General features: G+C 50.3%; 8 protein-coding genes across 8 annotated transcripts; 6 read left to right on the top strand and 2 right to left on the bottom strand.

Annotated features, from left to right (window-relative positions):
• Positions 1-55: 55 nt before the first annotated feature.
• Positions 56-1,590, top strand: VTN77DRAFT_52 (uncharacterized protein; the record flags this gene model as incomplete). The annotated part of the gene is made up of 5 exons (XM_069421342.1): positions 56-106; positions 308-329; positions 436-512; positions 725-970; positions 1,027-1,590. The coding sequence occupies 5 exons, from the start codon at positions 56-58 to the stop codon at positions 1,588-1,590; spliced, it is 960 nt and encodes a 319-aa protein (XP_069282416.1).
• A 525-nt stretch (positions 1,591-2,115) lies between these two features.
• VTN77DRAFT_51 (uncharacterized protein) lies at positions 2,116-2,880 on the top strand (the record flags this gene model as incomplete). Its single annotated transcript, XM_069421231.1, has 1 exon — positions 2,116-2,880. The coding sequence occupies one exon, from the start codon at positions 2,116-2,118 to the stop codon at positions 2,878-2,880; it is 765 nt and encodes a 254-aa protein (XP_069282415.1).
• Positions 2,881-4,385: 1,505 nt separating this feature from the next.
• Positions 4,386-5,406, bottom strand: VTN77DRAFT_50 (uncharacterized protein; the record flags this gene model as incomplete). The annotated part of the gene is made up of 2 exons (XM_069421121.1): positions 4,386-5,062; positions 5,130-5,406. The coding sequence occupies 2 exons, from the start codon at positions 5,404-5,406 to the stop codon at positions 4,386-4,388; spliced, it is 954 nt and encodes a 317-aa protein (XP_069282414.1).
• A 503-nt stretch (positions 5,407-5,909) lies between these two features.
• Positions 5,910-9,000, top strand: VTN77DRAFT_49 (uncharacterized protein; the record flags this gene model as incomplete). Its single annotated transcript, XM_069421009.1, has 4 exons — positions 5,910-6,477; positions 6,557-7,525; positions 7,579-7,671; positions 7,727-9,000. 4 exons carry the CDS (start codon positions 5,910-5,912, stop codon positions 8,998-9,000), a joined length of 2,904 nt encoding a protein of 967 aa, XP_069282413.1.
• Positions 9,001-9,811: 811 nt separating this feature from the next.
• Positions 9,812-10,942, top strand: VTN77DRAFT_48 (uncharacterized protein; the record flags this gene model as incomplete). Its single annotated transcript, XM_069420898.1, has 2 exons — positions 9,812-9,949; positions 10,073-10,942. The coding sequence occupies 2 exons, from the start codon at positions 9,812-9,814 to the stop codon at positions 10,940-10,942; spliced, it is 1,008 nt and encodes a 335-aa protein (XP_069282412.1).
• A 1,044-nt stretch (positions 10,943-11,986) lies between these two features.
• On the top strand, positions 11,987-13,031 carry VTN77DRAFT_47 (uncharacterized protein; the record flags this gene model as incomplete). The annotated part of the gene is made up of 4 exons (XM_069420787.1): positions 11,987-12,231; positions 12,311-12,669; positions 12,724-12,791; positions 12,849-13,031. 4 exons carry the CDS (start codon positions 11,987-11,989, stop codon positions 13,029-13,031), a joined length of 855 nt encoding a protein of 284 aa, XP_069282411.1.
• Positions 13,032-13,369: 338 nt separating this feature from the next.
• VTN77DRAFT_46 (uncharacterized protein) lies at positions 13,370-14,223 on the bottom strand (the record flags this gene model as incomplete). The annotated part of the gene is made up of 2 exons (XM_069420676.1): positions 13,370-13,737; positions 13,791-14,223. 2 exons carry the CDS (start codon positions 14,221-14,223, stop codon positions 13,370-13,372), a joined length of 801 nt encoding a protein of 266 aa, XP_069282410.1.
• A 453-nt stretch (positions 14,224-14,676) lies between these two features.
• VTN77DRAFT_45 (uncharacterized protein) lies at positions 14,677-17,331 on the top strand (the record flags this gene model as incomplete). Its single annotated transcript, XM_069420565.1, has 7 exons — positions 14,677-14,757; positions 14,812-15,148; positions 15,204-15,412; positions 15,465-15,822; positions 15,885-15,981; positions 16,038-16,661; positions 16,719-17,331. 7 exons carry the CDS (start codon positions 14,677-14,679, stop codon positions 17,329-17,331), a joined length of 2,319 nt encoding a protein of 772 aa, XP_069282409.1.
• Positions 17,332-18,883: the final 1,552 nt, after the last annotated feature.

Genomic DNA, 18,883 nt, shown 5'->3' with positions numbered 1-18,883 from the left:
ACCACTCTCCTCTCAGATCCGTCTTTCTTAGTTCGCGTTCATCGCAACTGTCAAGATGGCCAAGGGTGACGTTAGTCAGGGCGAGAAGTCCTTCCTCGGGATGCCGGTAAGTTTTTTTTTCCCATGCGCCCTTGGAGCTGTTCCATCACGTCAGTCATCGAAGCATCATCACAATGATCTAGCCTGGTCTTCTGGCTGTCACAAAGTCGTGGCGACGATCTTAGATGATGCTGTAGATTGCAATCGCGATGGATTTGTTGACTTGAACGTCGCTTGTTTTCGGTCGCTGACTTTTCTGCTGGACTAGGGCTTCCTGGTTGACTTCTTGAGTAAGTCTCCAACTTGCCATCGACTCAATTGCTTAGTTTTATCCTGAAGGCGACGAAGAGTCAATTGTGGTGGGGAGGTTTCGGTAAACTAACAACTTCTCGACAGTGGGTGGTGTCTCTGCCGCCGTCTCGAAGACTGCCGCCGCCCCCATCGAGCGTGTTAAGCTCCTGATCCAGAACCAGGTATGCCAAAAAAAAGCTCATTTCCCATTGCTGTGGAACAGGATGGAGTGTACACTGGATGGGTTGCGTGAGATATAGCGGCCCTAACGCGCCGTGTTATCGCACCGATCGGAAGAGGAAAAAAAATTTCGTTCTTCCCTCCCTCCAGTTCCTAGTCCGAGCATACCCGACAAGGTGTCTCGGAGTCAGAACTGACGAGTTCCTCGTTATAGGATGAGATGATCAGAGCCGGTCGTCTCGACCGCAAGTACACCGGTATCATCGACTGCTTCAAGCGGACCGCCGCCTCCGAGGGTGTCATGTCCCTGTGGAGAGGTAACACTGCCAACGTTATCCGTTACTTCCCCACTCAGGCCCTGAACTTCGCCTTCCGTGACACCTACAAGTCGATGTTCGCCTTCAAGAAGGACCGTGATGGCTACTGGTGGTGGATGGCCGGTAACCTGGCCTCCGGTGGTGTATGTTCTTCGCCAGTCCCTCAGCATGAGGATGTGCTTGCTGACGTTCCTGTTAGGCTGCTGGTGCCACTTCCCTGCTCTTCGTCTACTCCCTTGACTACGCTCGTACCCGTCTGGCCAACGACGCCAAGTCTGCCAAGACCGGTGGTGAGCGTCAGTTCAACGGTCTGATTGACGTCTACAAGAAGACCCTCGCTTCCGACGGTATTGCTGGTCTGTACCGTGGTTTCGCTGTCTCCGTCGTCGGTATCGTTGTCTACCGTGGTCTGTACTTCGGCATGTACGACTCGCTCAAGCCCGTCGTCCTGGTTGGTCCTCTTGAGGGCAACTTCCTGGTCTCCTTCCTGCTCGGCTGGTCTGTCACTACTGGTGCTGGTGTTGCTTCTTACCCTCTGGACACCATCCGTCGTCGTATGATGATGACCTCTGGTGAGGCCGTCAAGTACAAGTCCTCCCTCGACTGTGCTCGCCAGATCGCCGCTAAGGAGGGTGTTCGCTCCTTCTTCAAGGGTGCTGGTGCTAACATCCTCCGTGGTGTCGCTGGTGCTGGTGTCCTGTCTATCTACGACCAGGTTCAGCTTCTGCTCTTCGGCAAGAAGTTCAAGGGTGGCTCTGGTTAAGCGGTTTCTCAAGCAAGCCGTCTTATCTGCGGATGATCGGGGACAAGGGGTTCGAAAAGCAGTGCTCTGCTAATTCAGGGTTCAGCACTGAGGGTGGAGGTCTATAAAGATAGAGATATGCGTTCAGGGCAATCTTGAAGCATAGAGCAGCGGGGTTTTTCTCTTTGTACCTGTTGTACTTTACTGCCTGCAAGCTTTTTTCCTCCGTCTGTACTTCCTCCTTCCATACGGTATGCAATCAATATGTTCCATTTGTCTGGGTGAACAGGTCTATAAGTTTCTGTGCTGGTCTAAGCGTCGTGATCGTCATTTCCATCTGGCAATGGAACCCGTAGGTGCTCGATCTTGGGAGTTTGCAAATGCCGGGCTCCAATCACGTGTGATGCTGATCACGTGACGTGACGTCAGCTGATCTGGGGCATCAAGGTGATGGTAAGTATTCAGTCCTTGACAAGAAAGACTTGTCATACATTTCATCTTTCTGAAAACAATATACTAGATATCCAATTCTTCCAGATAATCAAAATGCCGCCAATAACCGGTATACCTACATATACGTCTGCTCCCATCAACCCCAATTCGCCTAGCAAGGCTGGCAATGCAAGAGTGACCCCAGTCGATGTGGATCAAAGAGCTTCAAGTACGACTACAACAGATTCCTCATCATCGCAATATCCTCCAGCGCGTCCGGGTGCAGCAGCAGCTCCTGCCACGACAGGCGCTACTGCTGCTGTTGCTTCTGCTCCGCAATCCTCTGCAGGGACATACCCGACGACGACAGCACAGGGAATCGACAGTTCTAGTTTTTCAACGCCGCCAGCTCCACAGCCAGTGGCGCGTCCAATTCCAGGAACCGCGGGGAATCATCTACAGTCCAATGTCGGCAAGAGACCCAGCGCCTACACCGTCCCTCCTCCGCCCAAGGCAGGTGAGCCCGTTCAGCCCGCATCGTACTATACGCCTAGACCTGTTGCGCAAGCAGAACCTCCTCCTCCTACAGGAGCGTCGCTGTCACATACTCGAAATCATCCTGCCTTTCAAACCTCCTCCTCTGCTTATTCGACTTCCTCGCCGTATACGTCGGCCTATCAACCACCGACAGCAAACAGCAATCAGACATTCGCGTCGCAGTCGCAGAGGCAATATCATGCTGCCGGTGGTGAAGATGAAGGGGAGGGATCTTTAGGACAAGGGATTCTCGACACGGCTAAGTCGTGGATGCAGATTGCGGGGACGAAGCTCGCTGAGGCGGAGGCGGAGGTCTGGAGACGGGTGAATTCGAAGACCTGAATAATAATGAGGACAGACGTGCAGCCTGCGGGTGAAACTGGAAAGTGGAATTGTATCTTTTCCCTGGTTTGTGTCGTGTGTCAAACGTTAAAGTGATTATACAGTATCTGTAATTAATGCATGCATAGGTTTAGTAGGCTATCAATATCAGACATGATGGTTCTGGAATAGTGTCACCTAAGTACCTAATCTTTCGCGCTAGATCACCGCTTGAAACTAGAAATGACCAAAGGGGGGTTCTTCCCTCTGGGAATCAGCCATATAGGAAAAATGCAGCATCTCAGGCGATTCAGTTCAAAACAGTTCTCGACAACCGCTCGATAGCCCGAGCCTCTTTTTCCCTTGGTTACCGTCACGACTGCGGCACGTGTTGCCTGTTCTTGAAGGCCAAAGGTGAACTTCAATCTACGAACCATCCGGTCAATTTTCCATGTCTGCTGCTGCCGCTGCCAGCGATAGCTCTGTGAAAACGATTCTCTCGAAAAAGAGTGCCCACATCGGATTGAGTTCGCAATTTTTACACATTCTCCATGCCCATTTCCACAGATACGAACGACTAACGTGAATAGATTATGTAGCCTGCGATCCATACTCATACACCGGCGGCCGATGGCTCCATCGCGACAAGCTACATACAGCGGCGAGCACGTCATATCGAATTCGATTTCCCTCAGCTTTGCAAGACAGTCGTCAAGCTGTGTCCGGGAACGACCAAGGTCACTCGATATGAGAAGAAGAAGGAAAGGAAGGCGGATTCAAAGAGTCTTCATCCTCTTTTTTTTGTCTCGGGTAATACTTGCTTGGTTCATGGGTGAGATCACTATATATATAGCTTATGTAAAACTCCTAGGCGCTGACAGTAAGTACTAAAGCACTAAAGTCTCCAACTAATATATCTGTACTATATGGTATATATGAGGATGAGATGATAGATAATTCCTCACCAATATATACTGGACCTGGAGTAGTATTACTCTAGGCAACCTGTCTAACGCTCTTTTTATCAGATTACCTGTTGCTAGGGAACCCTAGGTTTGAATTATAATTAGCTAAAATGCTGGTTTCTTTGCTGGATTCTTGTCAAATATTATATGTTTTTATCTATTCCTATTCGTATTGTCCTTGTCTATAGGCAGGATGCTTGAGGTCTTTCTTTTTTTTTAATTTTTTAAAAAATTGTGGAGAGCTTTTGATTGATATTTCATCTATCTATCATATGTCTGTCTAATTCTGCGATCCCTTTCCTCTCCATCACAGACGCTGTCGATCCTCGAGTAAATCAAAATCAAATTTCAAGCCTTCAACGATTCAGATTGGGTATCATTGGTGAACATGACTCGTACGGTGTAGTGTATTACATACATTCATATGTTAAGTCTCTCCCTCCCTCTCTGTGTATATACTCAGTAAAAATGTACTGTACATGCACACATACATGAAGCGTGGGTGATGAAGTCGGTAGTAAGAGTAATAGTAATAACAATGGCAATGCAATGATGCGCTCATTATTCTTCGAAGAATCCCCCGTCACTTTTGTCGTCGTCGTCGCTATCCACATCCATAGATTCGGGGTCACGATCGCGTTTTCTGCGTTGACTATCTCGCTGATTTTTGTCTTTCTTCTTTTGCTGCTGCTGCTGCTGCTGCTTCGACGCTCCATCCTTTACAGCCTTTCCAGCCTTTCCGTTGGAGGAATTGCCATTCTGCTCTGAAGCAGCAGTTGCTGCTGCGGTATCGGTAGTCTTTTTCGGTTTCCCATCCACGCCAATGTCTAGTTTTCCCTCACGGAGCAAATCTAGCGTGTTCTCCTCTGTGCATTTCTTGACCACGTGCCACATCGGCGGCTTTTCGTCCGGGTTGGTGTTTGGTGCTAGGAGGAGATCGTTGAACAGTTCATCGCCAGATGTACCATTCGCGTTGTCGTTATTATCGTCACTGTCGCCGCTGCCGCCGTCTGCAGACTCTTTCTCTTTCTTCCGTTCTTTCCTCTTTTCATGCGGATATAAGGATATGTATTTCTCCGTCAGGGGATAGTAGATCGTGTAGTTGACATTGATCTGGGCTTCGTGGATTTTCTCCGCAATGCGTGCCAGCGCCTCGGGTTTGGGTGGGGGGTTTGACTTGCTCAGCTCGCGCTGCCGTCGCAGGAGTCGCTTGAGTTCTTTGGTGGCTGCTTTCCGGTCTGCGTGAATCGTGACAAGATTTAGCATTGACGTCTGACAACGCACTTGTCAGATAACAAGACTCACCAAGAAATCGAACAAAATGGTATCTCTTGATCATCTCCGACCGTTTTCGCCTCTCCAGTTCTTCCTTCAGGTCCTTCTCGTACCCTGCCAACGCCCGTTCCTGGACGATCCTCGCGTCCGCAGGCAAATCCTTATGATTGAGCAGGCGTTTGACATCGCGAATCCGCTTCTTCAACTCATTGACCGACAATTGAACACGGGGTTTTGCGTGTTTCATGGGAGGTTTCTTTGCTTTTTCATAAGGGTGAAAGCGGCTTGAACCCTCTTTAGGAGCCATGTTGAGAAACTTTGCTCAACTTTTTTTTTTGCTGTCTGTCTTCAGGCTCTCTGTAGTTCTGCTCTGATGTGTCCGGTTTTCAATATGATGGTTATAGCTATGTGCAGTGAATGCTAAAAATCCCCTCCAAATCTCATCAACTGCAATTCGGCGTCATTGTAGAGAATCTGATTGTACTGGTGTAGATAGAATATCAAATTACTCCGCGGCAAGATTTCTGTCGCGTGCCTAATCGGGGCAAGTCCAGCCAGCTCCCGGATCATCAGCCGGCCCGAAGGCGGATCCGAGATCACATGCTGACAAGGACTGTGATCGCCGTATCGGGCAGTCAATCAGCGACAGACACTCGGCGGAGTTGCAGACAGAGCTCGATTCGGGATCATCCCCGCGAGTATGGCCTCTTGCGACGCACCGACATGTTGAAGACACATGTGGGTTGGTTCCGGTGGAAAAAGATCGCTTCGCTGCCTTTCCCTTCTGGATGATCTCACATCTTGCCAACCATGGAAACCGCAATTCGCTGGTCTCCTTCCTCCACCACAAGGGAGCAGCGTTTCCTGTATGTCGACGTAACAGGCAAGTCTTTTAGACTATGCCGCGTCACAGGCTTCGACGGACGAAACGTGGACTATGAGGTGCTGGCGACCCATCTGAAAGTGCCTGGCTTTCGGGCCTTCGATTGGTCGACAGCTGACGAGTCCCTGATCGCCGTGGGCCAGTCCTCTGGTGAGGTCACCCTGCTGCGTATGGACGGTGATTCCAACGAATCTTGGTCCTTTCCAATTCGCAACCAGAGGTACTGCAATGCGGTCGCGTTCAGTTCGCACGGGTTGCTCGCCGCTGGCCTGGACAAGGTCCGTAACGACTTCTGTCTCAACATCTGGGATGTCCATCACCGGATTGCTGTCAGACATACTCGAGGAAGCTTGGCCGCCGATCGCCACGCGTCCGAGCCTCTCAGAAAGCTCGCCAGCTCGGAGCCAATTACCAGCATCAAATTCTTCAGAGACCAGCCGGACACTCTGGTCGCTGGTGTCAAAGGGCAATTCCTCAAGTTGTATGACTTGAGAGGTAAGTTCTTATTTTCTTACTTCTTAATTTCTCGTATTCACTCCGAGTATACGAGTGCTTTGGCCTGACATTATTATAGAGAGCTCCGGGCAACCGTTTCTTCAGTTCCCGACAAAATGTGTTCATAACACGGCCATTGACTGGTTGGATGAGAATTACATCGCTTCCTGCTCGGCATCTGAACCCACGGTCTGCATCTGGGACCGTCGTATGGGTCCGCGCTTGACCGCTTCAGCTGCGAGTTCCGGGAACCCAGAAGCAGGCCAGTCGGGGCCGGCTTTAGAACTCAGGAACGTCCTGGACCAAAAGGCTTCAATCTGGAGCCTGCGCTTCTCAAAGACAAAAAGAGGGTTCCTGGGAGTTTTGTCTAACACTGGTCATTTCAAGGCGTATCACATTGCTAAAGAATACGTATCGGAGGAAAACAACCATTCTCTGGACAACACTCTCGGCCAGGGATCTTCTGCAAATTATCCGGAACAGATCTACACGAAAAATGTCCGTGACATCCGTAGTCCTTTCAACCACCCGACTCGGGGCTGCAAAGAGTCGGAGAGGGTGGTCTCTTTTGATTTTCTCAACATGAGTGCTTCCAACGAACCTAGCGCGCTCACTCTGCTTGGAAATGGAAAGGTGGAAATAGTCACGGTTCAGCCTCCATGTCCGAATGTCCGAATGTCCTCTCAGAGTGTGTTGGTGCGCGGAAGGCCAGATGGAGACCATGATTTCCAAACACTGAATCCTCTTTCTGGTAGCGCTAGAATATCCGAAGTGGTTCAAGATATACGGGAACGTGTATCATCTCAATCAGAGAAGCAACAGAATGGCACCCAACAAAATGAGGTCAAATGCCTGTCGAGCCGTGAAAGTAGGGAACACGCCCTTTTGTTGGGTACCCGAGGCGCAGTTCTCAAGACTCAAGATGCGTTGACATTGATGACTCTGAACCGATTTCGTTGCAAAGAAGGTTACCTTTTTGACTGCGAAAAGAATAAGCAGATTGTGGCTGATGACCCTGCTTTACAAGAATTTTGGGACTGGATCAAACGTAGGTCGTTCACAAAAGACTACCTAGGTATACTGCTTGGCTAACAATCATAGGTGCACGGGATGCCTCCTCAAACTCTTCGATGATTGTCAATGGAGTTGATATGAATTACCTCGGTGTGTATAACATCTGGAACAATGACCTAGGTATGTACATGGGCCTCTCGTTCTTGTCGTTGTACTAAATCTAATCCGTGGCTAGGTCCAAGCTTTAGAGGCCGGAAAATCGGCTCAGTCGACAAAGATGCAATTGATGTTGATCAAACTATCAAGGACCTAGTTCACCAACTTGACCTCCCTAAGAGTAAAGGATGTGAAACAGACTTCTGGGAGCATCGCCAACTCTGCCTTCGTATATGCGGTGCAATAGAGTCTAAAGATGATCTTGCGGAACTCGTCAACAGACTTGTCTCGGAAAGACAGCACACCAAAGCAGCTGCCCTTGCTGTGTTTCAGGATGAGGCCAAACTCGCGTTCCTGGCTTTGCGCAAAAATGAGCCTACACAAGCTCACAAACTCCTGGCGATGGCCATTGCCGGTGCCACAAAAGGCGAACATGCGGATTCTGACTGGGAAGAAACGTGTGCAGAGATCGCCAAAGAGCTGACGGACCCGTACGCCAGAGCGATCCTCGCGTTGGTAAGCAAGGGAGACTGGGAGTCGGTGCTTCAGGAGACGACACTACCGCTGAGGTATCGTGTCGAGGTTGCATTACGGTGGCTGCCCGACGAGGCTCTCACTGCCTATCTGAGGGAGACTACCGCGGAGGCTATTCGTGAAGGGGATATTGAAGGGATTGTTCTTACAGGGCTGCGTCACTCGGCGCTGGACTTGTTCCAGTCATATATCAACAAATTCAATGACGTTCAGACCCCAGTTTTGGCGATGAGCCATACTGTTCCGCGGTTCATCGACGATGAGGCCAGCAAAGCCCGGTTCCGCGCATGGCGCGAAACGTACCGCCGGCAGATCAACTCTTGGAAGCTCCAGCTTGAACGGGCCCGATTCGATGTCGGATGCCGCAAGTTTGCTGTCACCTGGGACGGTCGCAGGCTGATATCGCCGCCTCCGCAGCAGGTCAGTTTGACTTGCAACTACTGCACTCGGCCGTTGAGTCAGCAAGACGCGTCGTCTGGTCCAACGTCTACTGCTGGCGAAGTCGTCCATTCGACGCCGGGATATCCTCTGGGTTCGCCCACGATGTCAGGGACGGTGTGCCCGAAATGCCAACGCCATATGCCCCGGTGTGGTGTGTGCTCGTTATGGCTGGGGTCTCCTGACCCTATGTCCAGAGCGGCCGTGGCGGCGGATGCGAAACAAGAGAACCGCCAGCTGACCGAGGATGATTTGACTCGGAGATTTGTCGTCTTTTGCATCAATTGCAATCACGGGTTCCACGCAAATCATGCGCGAGACTGGTTCGCGCGACATCAGGTCTGTCCGGTGGCCGAATGCAGTTGTATCTGTGATAGATAGGATGTCTGTTTCTTCCTTTCTCTCTGTCTGGGTTAAGTGCCTTGGGTGTGCGTAACGGTCTGAGTCTTACTGTAATATACCCGTGTATACCAGGTGTATAGAAATGGCATATAAATCATTCAGTGATAACGAATGAATGAGTGGTCGAGCTGGATATGTTGAAGTGCCCTAGATGAAGTACCCTAATGGTTATGCCTCGATAGAGATGGCACGTTGAAGCGGATGATGTCAGCAGTCCACAGCGGCGGAAAGTTACAAGACCCACCAGCAATAATACACAGTACCTAAACTTCACCTATCTCCGGAGTAGCAGACCAAACAAGAAGTCGGATCATAGGAAGCCTTGCTTGGAAAAATGATTCACAGCTGAAAGGCCAAGATCTTGCTGCCTTCCTAGCTGTATTGTTACTACATACTAACCTGTGTCTGTGGTGAGTCATTATGAGTCTGAATGCGAATGAATCAGTGCTAATCAGTATTAGTAGGTTTATAATAGGTCGCAGCCACGTGAAGAAAATCTTCAGTTTCGCCGACTTCAAAAATCCCACGCTGATTCAAAAAGGGGCTTTTATCTTTTTTAATTTAATCTTCTTCTAATTTAACTGACAGACCTGCATCTCTGAAAAACTGGATTCAGATTTCCATATCATATCATATCATAGCATATCTGAGCCGAAAGGCAGAATATTCTGATTGATTGATTGATTGATTGATTGTTCAATCTGTCGGACATTTTTCTTTCTTTCATCTCATTATTCTATTGAATAGCCCTTTCAGACTCCGGACCTGGACCTGGACCAGAACCAGAACCATGTCGTCTGGACGGAAAGGTAGAGAATTACCCAGGGAGGTGCTCATCTCCAAGGCTATGTCGAATCTCCTCCGGCATTCGGCGGAGAAGGAGAATGTGAAGATTAGTCCGGAGGGATATGTTAATGTTGCTGATTTGGTATGTATTTCCCTCCTTCTTTTGTTCTTTCTTTTTTTGAGGGTTTTTTTTTTCCGATACCCACTTTCGAGAGAAAACAGACGAAACTGATATGTTTCTTCTCCTCTTCTGCTTTCTTGACAGCTCGCCTGGAGGAAACTCAAATCCCTCAAAGCGACATTCCCGGAAATCTTGGATGCGGTCGCGAATTCAGACAAGAAACGGTTCTCCTTACTGTACGTTCCTCCTGCTGCAGCAGGTCAACAGCCAAGAAGCGAAGGAAAGACGCAAGAACTAGCAGTCCAGACTGCAAACTCGGAGGAGAAGCAGGAAAATGCGACGGCCCACGCTCTCTCAGTCAAGGACACCGATCCATCGCATTTCCTGATCCGGGCGACGCAGGGTCACAGCATGAAGAGCGTCGATACGACGTTGTTTCTCGAGCGGCTGACGCTGGCCGACCCGGAAGATAAATCAGCGCCACCTCTTCCAGATACAGTCGTTCACGGCACCTATCACGGCGCGTGGCCGTTGATCCTCGCGTCGGGAGGGTTAAAGTCTATGGGGCGGACGCAGGTTCATTTCGCGACCGGCCCGTCGCTCGACGAGGTCCTACCCAACGGGCGCCAGGGGCCAACGGCCAAACTGGACCCAGACCTGACGAAACAGTCCGTGATCTCGGGGATGCGGTCAGACGCGCAGATCCTGATCTATATCGATCTGAAGAAGGCGCTCGCCGCGGGATGTCCGTTCTACCGGAGTGAGAATGGAGTCATCCTGAGTGAAGGCATCGATGTGGTGGGGAAGGAGAATGAGGACAAGTCCGACGAGACGAAGCAGAAGGTCGTCCCGCTGGAGTTCTTTGATGTTGTTGTCGAGAGGAAGGTCGGTTTGGGGATCCTGTGGGAGAATGGCCGGGTGGTTCAGGAGCTGCCGGCAGAGTTGGCAAGCAAGAAGAATCCGAAAGGCGTGAGAGTGGAGTCTAGTAGAAGGGGTAGAGGGGGGAAGCGATAGAAAGGAATAAAAGATAATTGCCTGCATGAGAAGAAAGAGTATGTCTGGTCTATATGATCCTGGACGCATTGAAGGTACTAGACATGCTGTACATATGTACTCTAGAAAAAGAAAATATTTGACATTTTATCTCAGGGATAATACAAAGACAGACAGCAAAAAGAAACGAAAAAAAATTCTAACACGATAGGCTATCTGCAACAGTACCCGCAATAAGCTCATTCACCTAATCATCCTTTCTTGTTTCTAGTTCATTACTAGTTCGTTCATCTTAGAGACAAATCCCAAATAATAATAGTCGACAAGGCTTACGCTTAGAGCTGTGCAAAGCTCGAGTGATAACCATCGTCTGGCCAAGTCAATAGAATGATGTATAAGAAGATCATTCGCTAGCACTACTTCAATTGGCCATGCTCCAGGGATTTGTGTAAGGCCAGCACGTGCAGAAACAAGGCAAATAACTTAGTTATCATGAGTCATGCGAGACATGCTCTTTCTTCCCCATATCCGATCCGAAGACCGATGGATATGGATGTCATGCTCCCCCACATTTTCGGATAGCGGGGTTGGGACCTTAGTCGGGACTGTACTGTACCGCATCCGATGGTAATAATTCTTAAATTAGTAATAATTACACGACAGCATCGATTATGTCTAATACTACACGGCTATTCGGATCAGACTACGGCAGCACAGCTACTGTTAACCGTCTAGTTACCGTAGGACCAGCTATGGAATCGGGGTTCTAGCATTAGCTGTATTCTACTCCGTACTGTTGGATGAAGGGGCATGGATCAGGTGCTACCAATACAAAAAGCTATACAGTAAATCATTTATATGGAGGATATATCAGTATTTAAAAGTAATTGTGCTGCTCTGCTCATACACTCCGCATATCCCCCACAATATACGAGCATTCATCTACACATATTTACTCCATCTGCTCACCTGGGAGCTCTTATATAGAGAAATTTTGTCACTGCAAGAAGCATTGAGAGCAATAAACATCTTGAATCCGTGCTATCAAACAAGACAAAAAAAAACATGGCAACACAATACGATCCCACCTTCACCGACCGCGTGATCAACTCCATGGGCCCCAAGACCTCCCCCCGAATGCGCCAATTGATGGCCAGCCTGATCAGACACATCCACGACTTTGCGCGCGAGAACGAACTCACCGTCGACGAGTGGATGGCAGGCGTGAAGATGATCAATTGGGCGGGGAAGATGAGTGATGACAAGCGCAATGAGGGGCAGCTTCTTTGCGATGTGATCGGGCTTGAATCGTGGGTTTAACACTCGTTGAGCAATTCAATTCAATTGAACTTATGTGAGCTGGCTCAGCTAGCTGACCTGACACTGCAGTCTCGTCGACGAGATCACCTACAAGGTCGTCTCCGAGTCCGATGCCCCAACTGCCACCGCCATCCTAGGCCCCTTCTTCCGCGCCGACACCCCGCAACGCAAGAACGGCGACAGCATCGTGACGGGCGTCGACGACGCAGAAATGGTCTTCATGCACGGACGGGTCATCGACTTCACCACCAAGAAACCGATCGCCGGCGCGGTGGTCGAGGTGTGGCAGGCCTCCACCAATGGCCTCTACGAGCAGCAGGATCCCAACCAGGTTGAGCACAACCTGCGCGGCAAGTTCACCACGGACGAGGAGGGACGGTACTACTTTTACTGTATCCGGCCGACGCCGTACCCTGTTCCTAACGACGGTATGTCTGAGACATTGTCAATGTGTGACGCAGACATGTTTCTGACACGTGCAGGCCCTGCCGGCAAGCTCCTCGAGCTGATGGACCGACACCCCTTCCGACCAGCACATATCCACTTGTTGGTAAGAAGAATCTCCTCTCAAACTGCTCAAGCCATCACTAACAGCTTGGCAACACAGGTCACGCATGACAGCTACAAGCCCCTCACGACGCAGATCTTCGACCGCAAAGACCCCTACATCACCAACGACTCGGTGTTTGCCGTCAAGGACTCCCTGATCGTGGACTTTGTCCCGCGTAAGGACGATCCCAAGGCTGGGCTGGAGCTCAGGTATGATGTCAAATTGGTGCCTGCAGCTTGAAGGTCAATGGAGCATAGATGGGACGGAGGTTGTATTTATTTGATAGGGTTATGATACCGGCATTTTGTTATTGTCATGTCATGTCATGTCATGTCATATGAAATGGTTATTGTTCTAGCATCAGTACTGGCACTGTGGTTTCCACTGATATTGCTGTCTTCCCATGGTTCAACTACTGTTACACAACCTGCAATACAAAGTCATTGTTTTTGGAGGACGACATGTCACAGACGGGTGTCATCACTGCCATGGCATTTCTTTTGGCCAATCTGCGGCAATGCCATTATTCCGTCATCATATTATTAAACTGGATATTCTATCTGCACTCTATACATGCCTCATGCACTAATGCTCTTAGCAAAGTTGGCAATTAACTTGCCCACTTCGTCGCTGGCTTCGATGCAATGCCAGTGGCCGACTCCCGCCAGCACTTCGAATCTCTTGTTCTGGCTCGAAACGTGCGAGAAGATGTGCTTGCATCCGTCCAACGGCGCAGACTTGTCCTCATCGCCGGCAATCAGCAACAACGGCGCCTTCACCGCGGCATAATCCGGCGCCGTGGCGGACGAGACCACCCGACAGAGCGAGATATAGCCCAGCGGATTCTGCCCCAGGAGCAGCTCTCGGATGAATGCCTTGTGCAACGGTCGACTGCGTGATCCCGTCGCTGCGTCCGGGATGGTGTTGGCCATGGGCTCCATCCCGTCTGTAGACGTCAGACGCCGAAAGACTCAACTAGAACATTCACGTTCAACCAACCTTCTGACACCACCTGCATCCGCTTCTCAAAGATTCCGCCCGTAGTCGCCGACGGGTGGACCGGTCCAATGGAAACAACGCCAATCACTCGGTCTGGGAACTGGATCGCCAGATGCAATGCAACCGTGCCGCCCAGGGAGTGGCCCACGACCACCGCCTTTCTGATCTTCAGTGCATCCAACACGCCCGCGAAATCGGCCACCATCGTGCCCACGCTCTGTTCCAATCCCGTATACGCGGATCGCCCGGAGCCATAGGTGTCGACGGTGATACAGCGATGGTGCGGCGTGAGGTCAGGCAGGATGGGGAAGTAGTAGTTCTGCGAGGAGCCCAGGCCATGGATGAAGATCAACGTCAAGCCGCCCTCTGGCGCTCCCTGGGGGTGGGAGTCTGCATAGTGCAGCCGTTTCTGATCGACGTCGACGAAGGGCATGTTGGCAGGACAAGCTGGGAAATTTGAAGGATGCTCACGCAACGAAAAGTTTCCATCGTGCCGGGAGGTGGCCATTTAAGAAACCACGTTTCGTGCTCATCTTGTGTCATGTAGACGAACCATTGACGTCTTGTTATCCGATGCTTCCCTTGATAGGCAACTAATGATAAGCAGTCCCGCAGCAGCTCCCGAGGCCCGAGAGAAACTAAAATAACTTACCTCAAGTTACCGACTCCCAAAATGCGGGATTCGTCCAATAATCATCGTCAATCTGTTCCTTGCCTGTCGTTCCCCACGTCTCCACGATCCAATCCAGCATGGAGCTCTCCAATCTTCAACTAAATATTGACGGCCCGGCGTCTCTTCCGACGGCACGCATCCGATGAGAACCTGCCCTGCAACACTGCAGTACTTCGTGGGAACATCGCATCGTAGAAGTCTGAGCCATCGGCTATGGCGCGCCAGAAGGTCGCTCCAGAGAATCGCATCCGGGCCGCACAGGCGTGTGAGAACTGCAAGAGAAGGAAGCAGAAAGTACAGCACATCGACTCGCTCTTGTTCTGTCACGTTCGCTGACAACCCATCCAGTGTAATGGCACCTGTCCCTGCGGAAACTGCACCAAGCGTTCGGTCGAATGTCATTTCCTGCAGCCTGTCCCCGCGACGACGTCGAAAGCGACACCATCGCAGCGACAGAATCGCAGGAAACGGACGGATTGGAGCTCGACCGCACCTGCAGGCTCGACGAGGAGCAGTGCCGTCAGCTCTGGCGACATCCCTCACCACTCCCCACTCTCGCAGAACCCCTTCCCCGCGATGAACATCAATGACTCCCCGCAGGTCGAGCAGAGTGGAGGCTCCGAGACGGATGAGGCGGAGATGCAAGGAGCGTCGCGGATGCTGAATGACGGCAAGGGAAGGATGTGTAGGTTTCACTCGTGGTCATGCAGGCATGAAACTGACGAGAACAAATACCGTAGTGTATATTGGAGACTCCGCCCCGTTGTCGTACCTGCAAACTGTTCGACAGCTGGTGAGCAGTGTGGCCGGCACATCTGCGTTCACCATCGATCCCCAACGACATAAGATCCTCGAAGCATCCGTATCAACTCCTCCAGCCTATCACCATACGTATACTCTTCCAGATCGAGAAGCTGCCCTTTTCCTTGTAGACTCCTTCTTCGCCAATGTAAGCCTGTTTACTTCTACCCTGGACTAAAGCAAGACCTAATTTTCATCAGACCAAAGGAATTATGCATCTGTTCGACGAACGCTCCTTTAAGCAGCGCGTGGAACGCACCTATCAAAACCCGCTAGATGCAGAACAATCCTGGATGTGCATTTTGAACCTGGTCTTTGCGAATGGCCTGCAGCTGAGGCCGACATCGCCTCAGCAATCCCCAGCGGAGGCGGCCATTCTGAAGCGGCTGCTTTCGGACAAGTTCGACCGCAGCGAGATGTTCTTCCTTACGGCGAAGCATCTGAAGGACTCCACCTGTGGGTTTGAGGACGGGGATTTCGCTTCCATTCAAGCGTTGTTGTTGATGACGCTGTATATGCTGTCGGTTGGGAAACGAAACACAGCGTGGGCATACTTTGGTATTTCTCCTTACTTCCTTCACTCACGATGCCGCTCTACTATGGAATGCTGAGACTCTCAGGGATGGCCGTCCGACTCTCTTACGCTCTGGGTCTGCATAGAGTGGAGGCGCAGCGGATGTACGATGAGTCGGAACGAGTGTCGAGGTCCGTCCCTAGGTACATTTCCTTGCGTAAGAATAAGTTGGTGTAAGTAGGACACTGATTTCGTTCAGGACGATGCTTTGGAGAAGTCTCTATGTCATGGACCGCTTCTTGTCGACATGCTTGGGTCGGCCGACTGCCATCAACGACGAAGACTGCTCGGACGAGTTGTTCTGCAGCGAAGCTAAGACGAATTTTTCTCCAGTCGAGAGTTTCGAATCGGAGGCTCTCTCCGCTTCGGTGCGAGCGGCTCAGATACTGGGAGTCATCCTCAGTCAGATATATAGGACCCGCAAAGTGTCTCTTCGCATCGCCAGAAACATCGCAGTCAAGATCCACGAATGGACGCAATCCCTGCCCGAACTACTGCAATGGCATCCAACCCCAACCCCGCACGACGATCCTGGGGTGGCGATGGGGCAGTTGCACCTGTGGATGACGTACTTCAGCACGATTATTCTCCTCACGCGGCCTTTCCTTTTGCTTCATGTTAAGAAAATCATCTACCAGCAGGGATCCAAGTCGCAGAACGCTGCCGAGGCGTGCGCCAGCTCTCCTGCCGAGAGTCGCGTGGCGGAAAATCCAGAACTGCACAAGTATTCCGCCGCGTGCGTGCGTTCTGCGATCCATATGATCCGAGCGGTGCAGACCATCCGAGTGAAAGGCTGCCTTCCGAGGAGGAATCCATTCATCATGTGAGTATCTCCAGTATCATCCCTTGGTCCTAACAATAAGAATGCTGACGTCAATAGCAACTGGATGTTTCTCGCAGGCCTAATCGTCCTAACAAACTCCTTTTTCAACGTCTACGAAAACCAGGAGAACGACTCGATCGCGCAGATAGCGATTTTGCTGCATCAGTATTTTGCCGAGACGGATCCATTGGCCACACGATATCTCCAGATACTGAGTTCGTTCCTCAAGACGATCGCCGAGAGTCGGTCATCGTCGAATCTGACTCTACCGTCGTCGAAGGACAGAAGACAACAGGATCCGATTGAGAATCTGTTCTCGGTGAAGCAGAGCATGGTTACAGGTATGAACGGTCAAGGGGTGGTTCCCTGCCTGGGTAGCCAGAATATGGCACCGCAGGCATGGAACTGGACGCCCAAAATGGCTTCAGCAGATGTAGATGCCATGCAAGACATCACGGCGATGACTAATGCGGACGCTCACGTTCATGATTTGGGGGAGAGCAGCGTTGAAGGGCTGGTCTTTCCTGGCGCCGAGGAGCTCCTGGGGCCAGACCCGGGGCCAGTACTAGAGGAGGTAATTCATTTTGACGCTCTATGGCCGCTGAATCAGGATTCGGGTGGTCTCTATCCGGGGCATATACCCATGTATGGGACGACGAATTATTTATAGGCCGACGATATATACTGGTATATACTGGTATATACAGAAGAAGTATTCTCATGTTGTCTGTTACTTCTGGAGTGTTCTCTGCTCTCATTTCGCAGCCTGTGAAACAGCGGCAGCGGCAGCGGCTTGAGCAGCGGTGTCCTGGAGCAACACTGTCAGCATGCACACTCGGCGATGCCAGATGACAGCAAACTCACCAGATAAACCTGATAATACTTCATCTTCGGGTTCTTCCCATCCTCATCAAATGCGAATTCCACTCGTCCGGCCCAGTCGATCTCCACCTGCTTGCCAGTGCCTTTCATGACATAGGCCACTTTCCCGAACAGCATCAGGTCGTTGTCGCCGCCGAAGAAGATTTTCGTGGGCGTGTGGTGGCGGGACAGGACGGAGGTCCAGAGGCTTTTGCGGAGGGAGAGGATTTCTTATAGACGTAACATACATACATATATCAGTTAGTTTCTTTCTCGTCTGTTTTTTGAACCTGTCAAAATCAGCAACGGGGAAAGGGGTTTCAAAGGGGAAAAGAGGGAGTTAAGAAAAAAAGGACAGGACAGGAGGGTCGGCTTTTTGGAGTGCTGTGCTGTGCTGTGCTGTGCTAGATGTATTTGATGCGTGTCATTGATTGATGATTGATTGATTGACGACGCTAGATGATAGATGCCGTGCAAAACGAATCGAATCATATCAATTGATATAGGGCAGGTGCTTTTTTTTTCCAAAATAGCCAGCAGGTCATGTCATGAGTACGGTAGACAGACACACCCAAGGTATTTTTTGTCCTAAGTTAGGTACGTAATAATAAGCTTACTTACCATCATAACCCCTCGCAACCCTCCCCCCCATAACGAGCGTTGCATCCGCCGTGAAGTACTCTCGAGCATACTTTTCGTGTGCGTCGGGGTCGTCGCTTGTTGCGTAGAAGGATGACATGAAGGACACTAGTTGTGCTTGTTGCTGCTGCTGTCGCTGCTGCTGCTGTGGAGAGGAGGCAGTGGTGAAGATGGAGGGGTTGTAGGTGATTTTGTAGGAGGAGGACATTTTCCCTTTTTCTTTCTCTTCTTGTGCGTGCTATGGATTTTACTATGGATTGAATTGATTGATTGATTCTGTTGGATTAGAGCTATAAAATAAATAAGATAGACGAAACTATATTAGACTAGAGAGGGATGGGTTAGAGAGATGGTGGATGGGGTGGATGGATATTATGTGACGTCCGTCAAATATTATCTATCCGAAGCAATATTTAATTACATACTATTAATAATGAGGACATGATATAACTAGGTACCTACCTAGGTACTGTACCTTACCTAGATCGATCCGATTGGAAGCTTTCATAATTCATACCCCCGTAGGTATTTACCTACCTAGGTAGGTAATAGGTCTCGACGATGCCCGCTTTTCGGGTTTGGGCGTCGGTTAATGGTTAATTTCATTCGTGCTTCGGATAAGGTACACTACGTACACTAGAAAACTGTGAACTTCATAGTTGTTAGATCATTCATATTTTATGTGCTGTACTGTACGTACGTACATTTACTGACATTGCTAT

This window comes from Rasamsonia byssochlamydoides, assembly GCF_041956645.1.
Source record: "Rasamsonia byssochlamydoides strain NRRL 3658 unplaced genomic scaffold VTN77scaffold_1, whole genome shotgun sequence".
Lineage (NCBI taxonomy): Eukaryota > Fungi > Ascomycota > Eurotiomycetes > Eurotiales > Trichocomaceae > Rasamsonia > Rasamsonia byssochlamydoides.
This window is presented reverse-complemented; position numbering and strand designations above follow the sequence as displayed.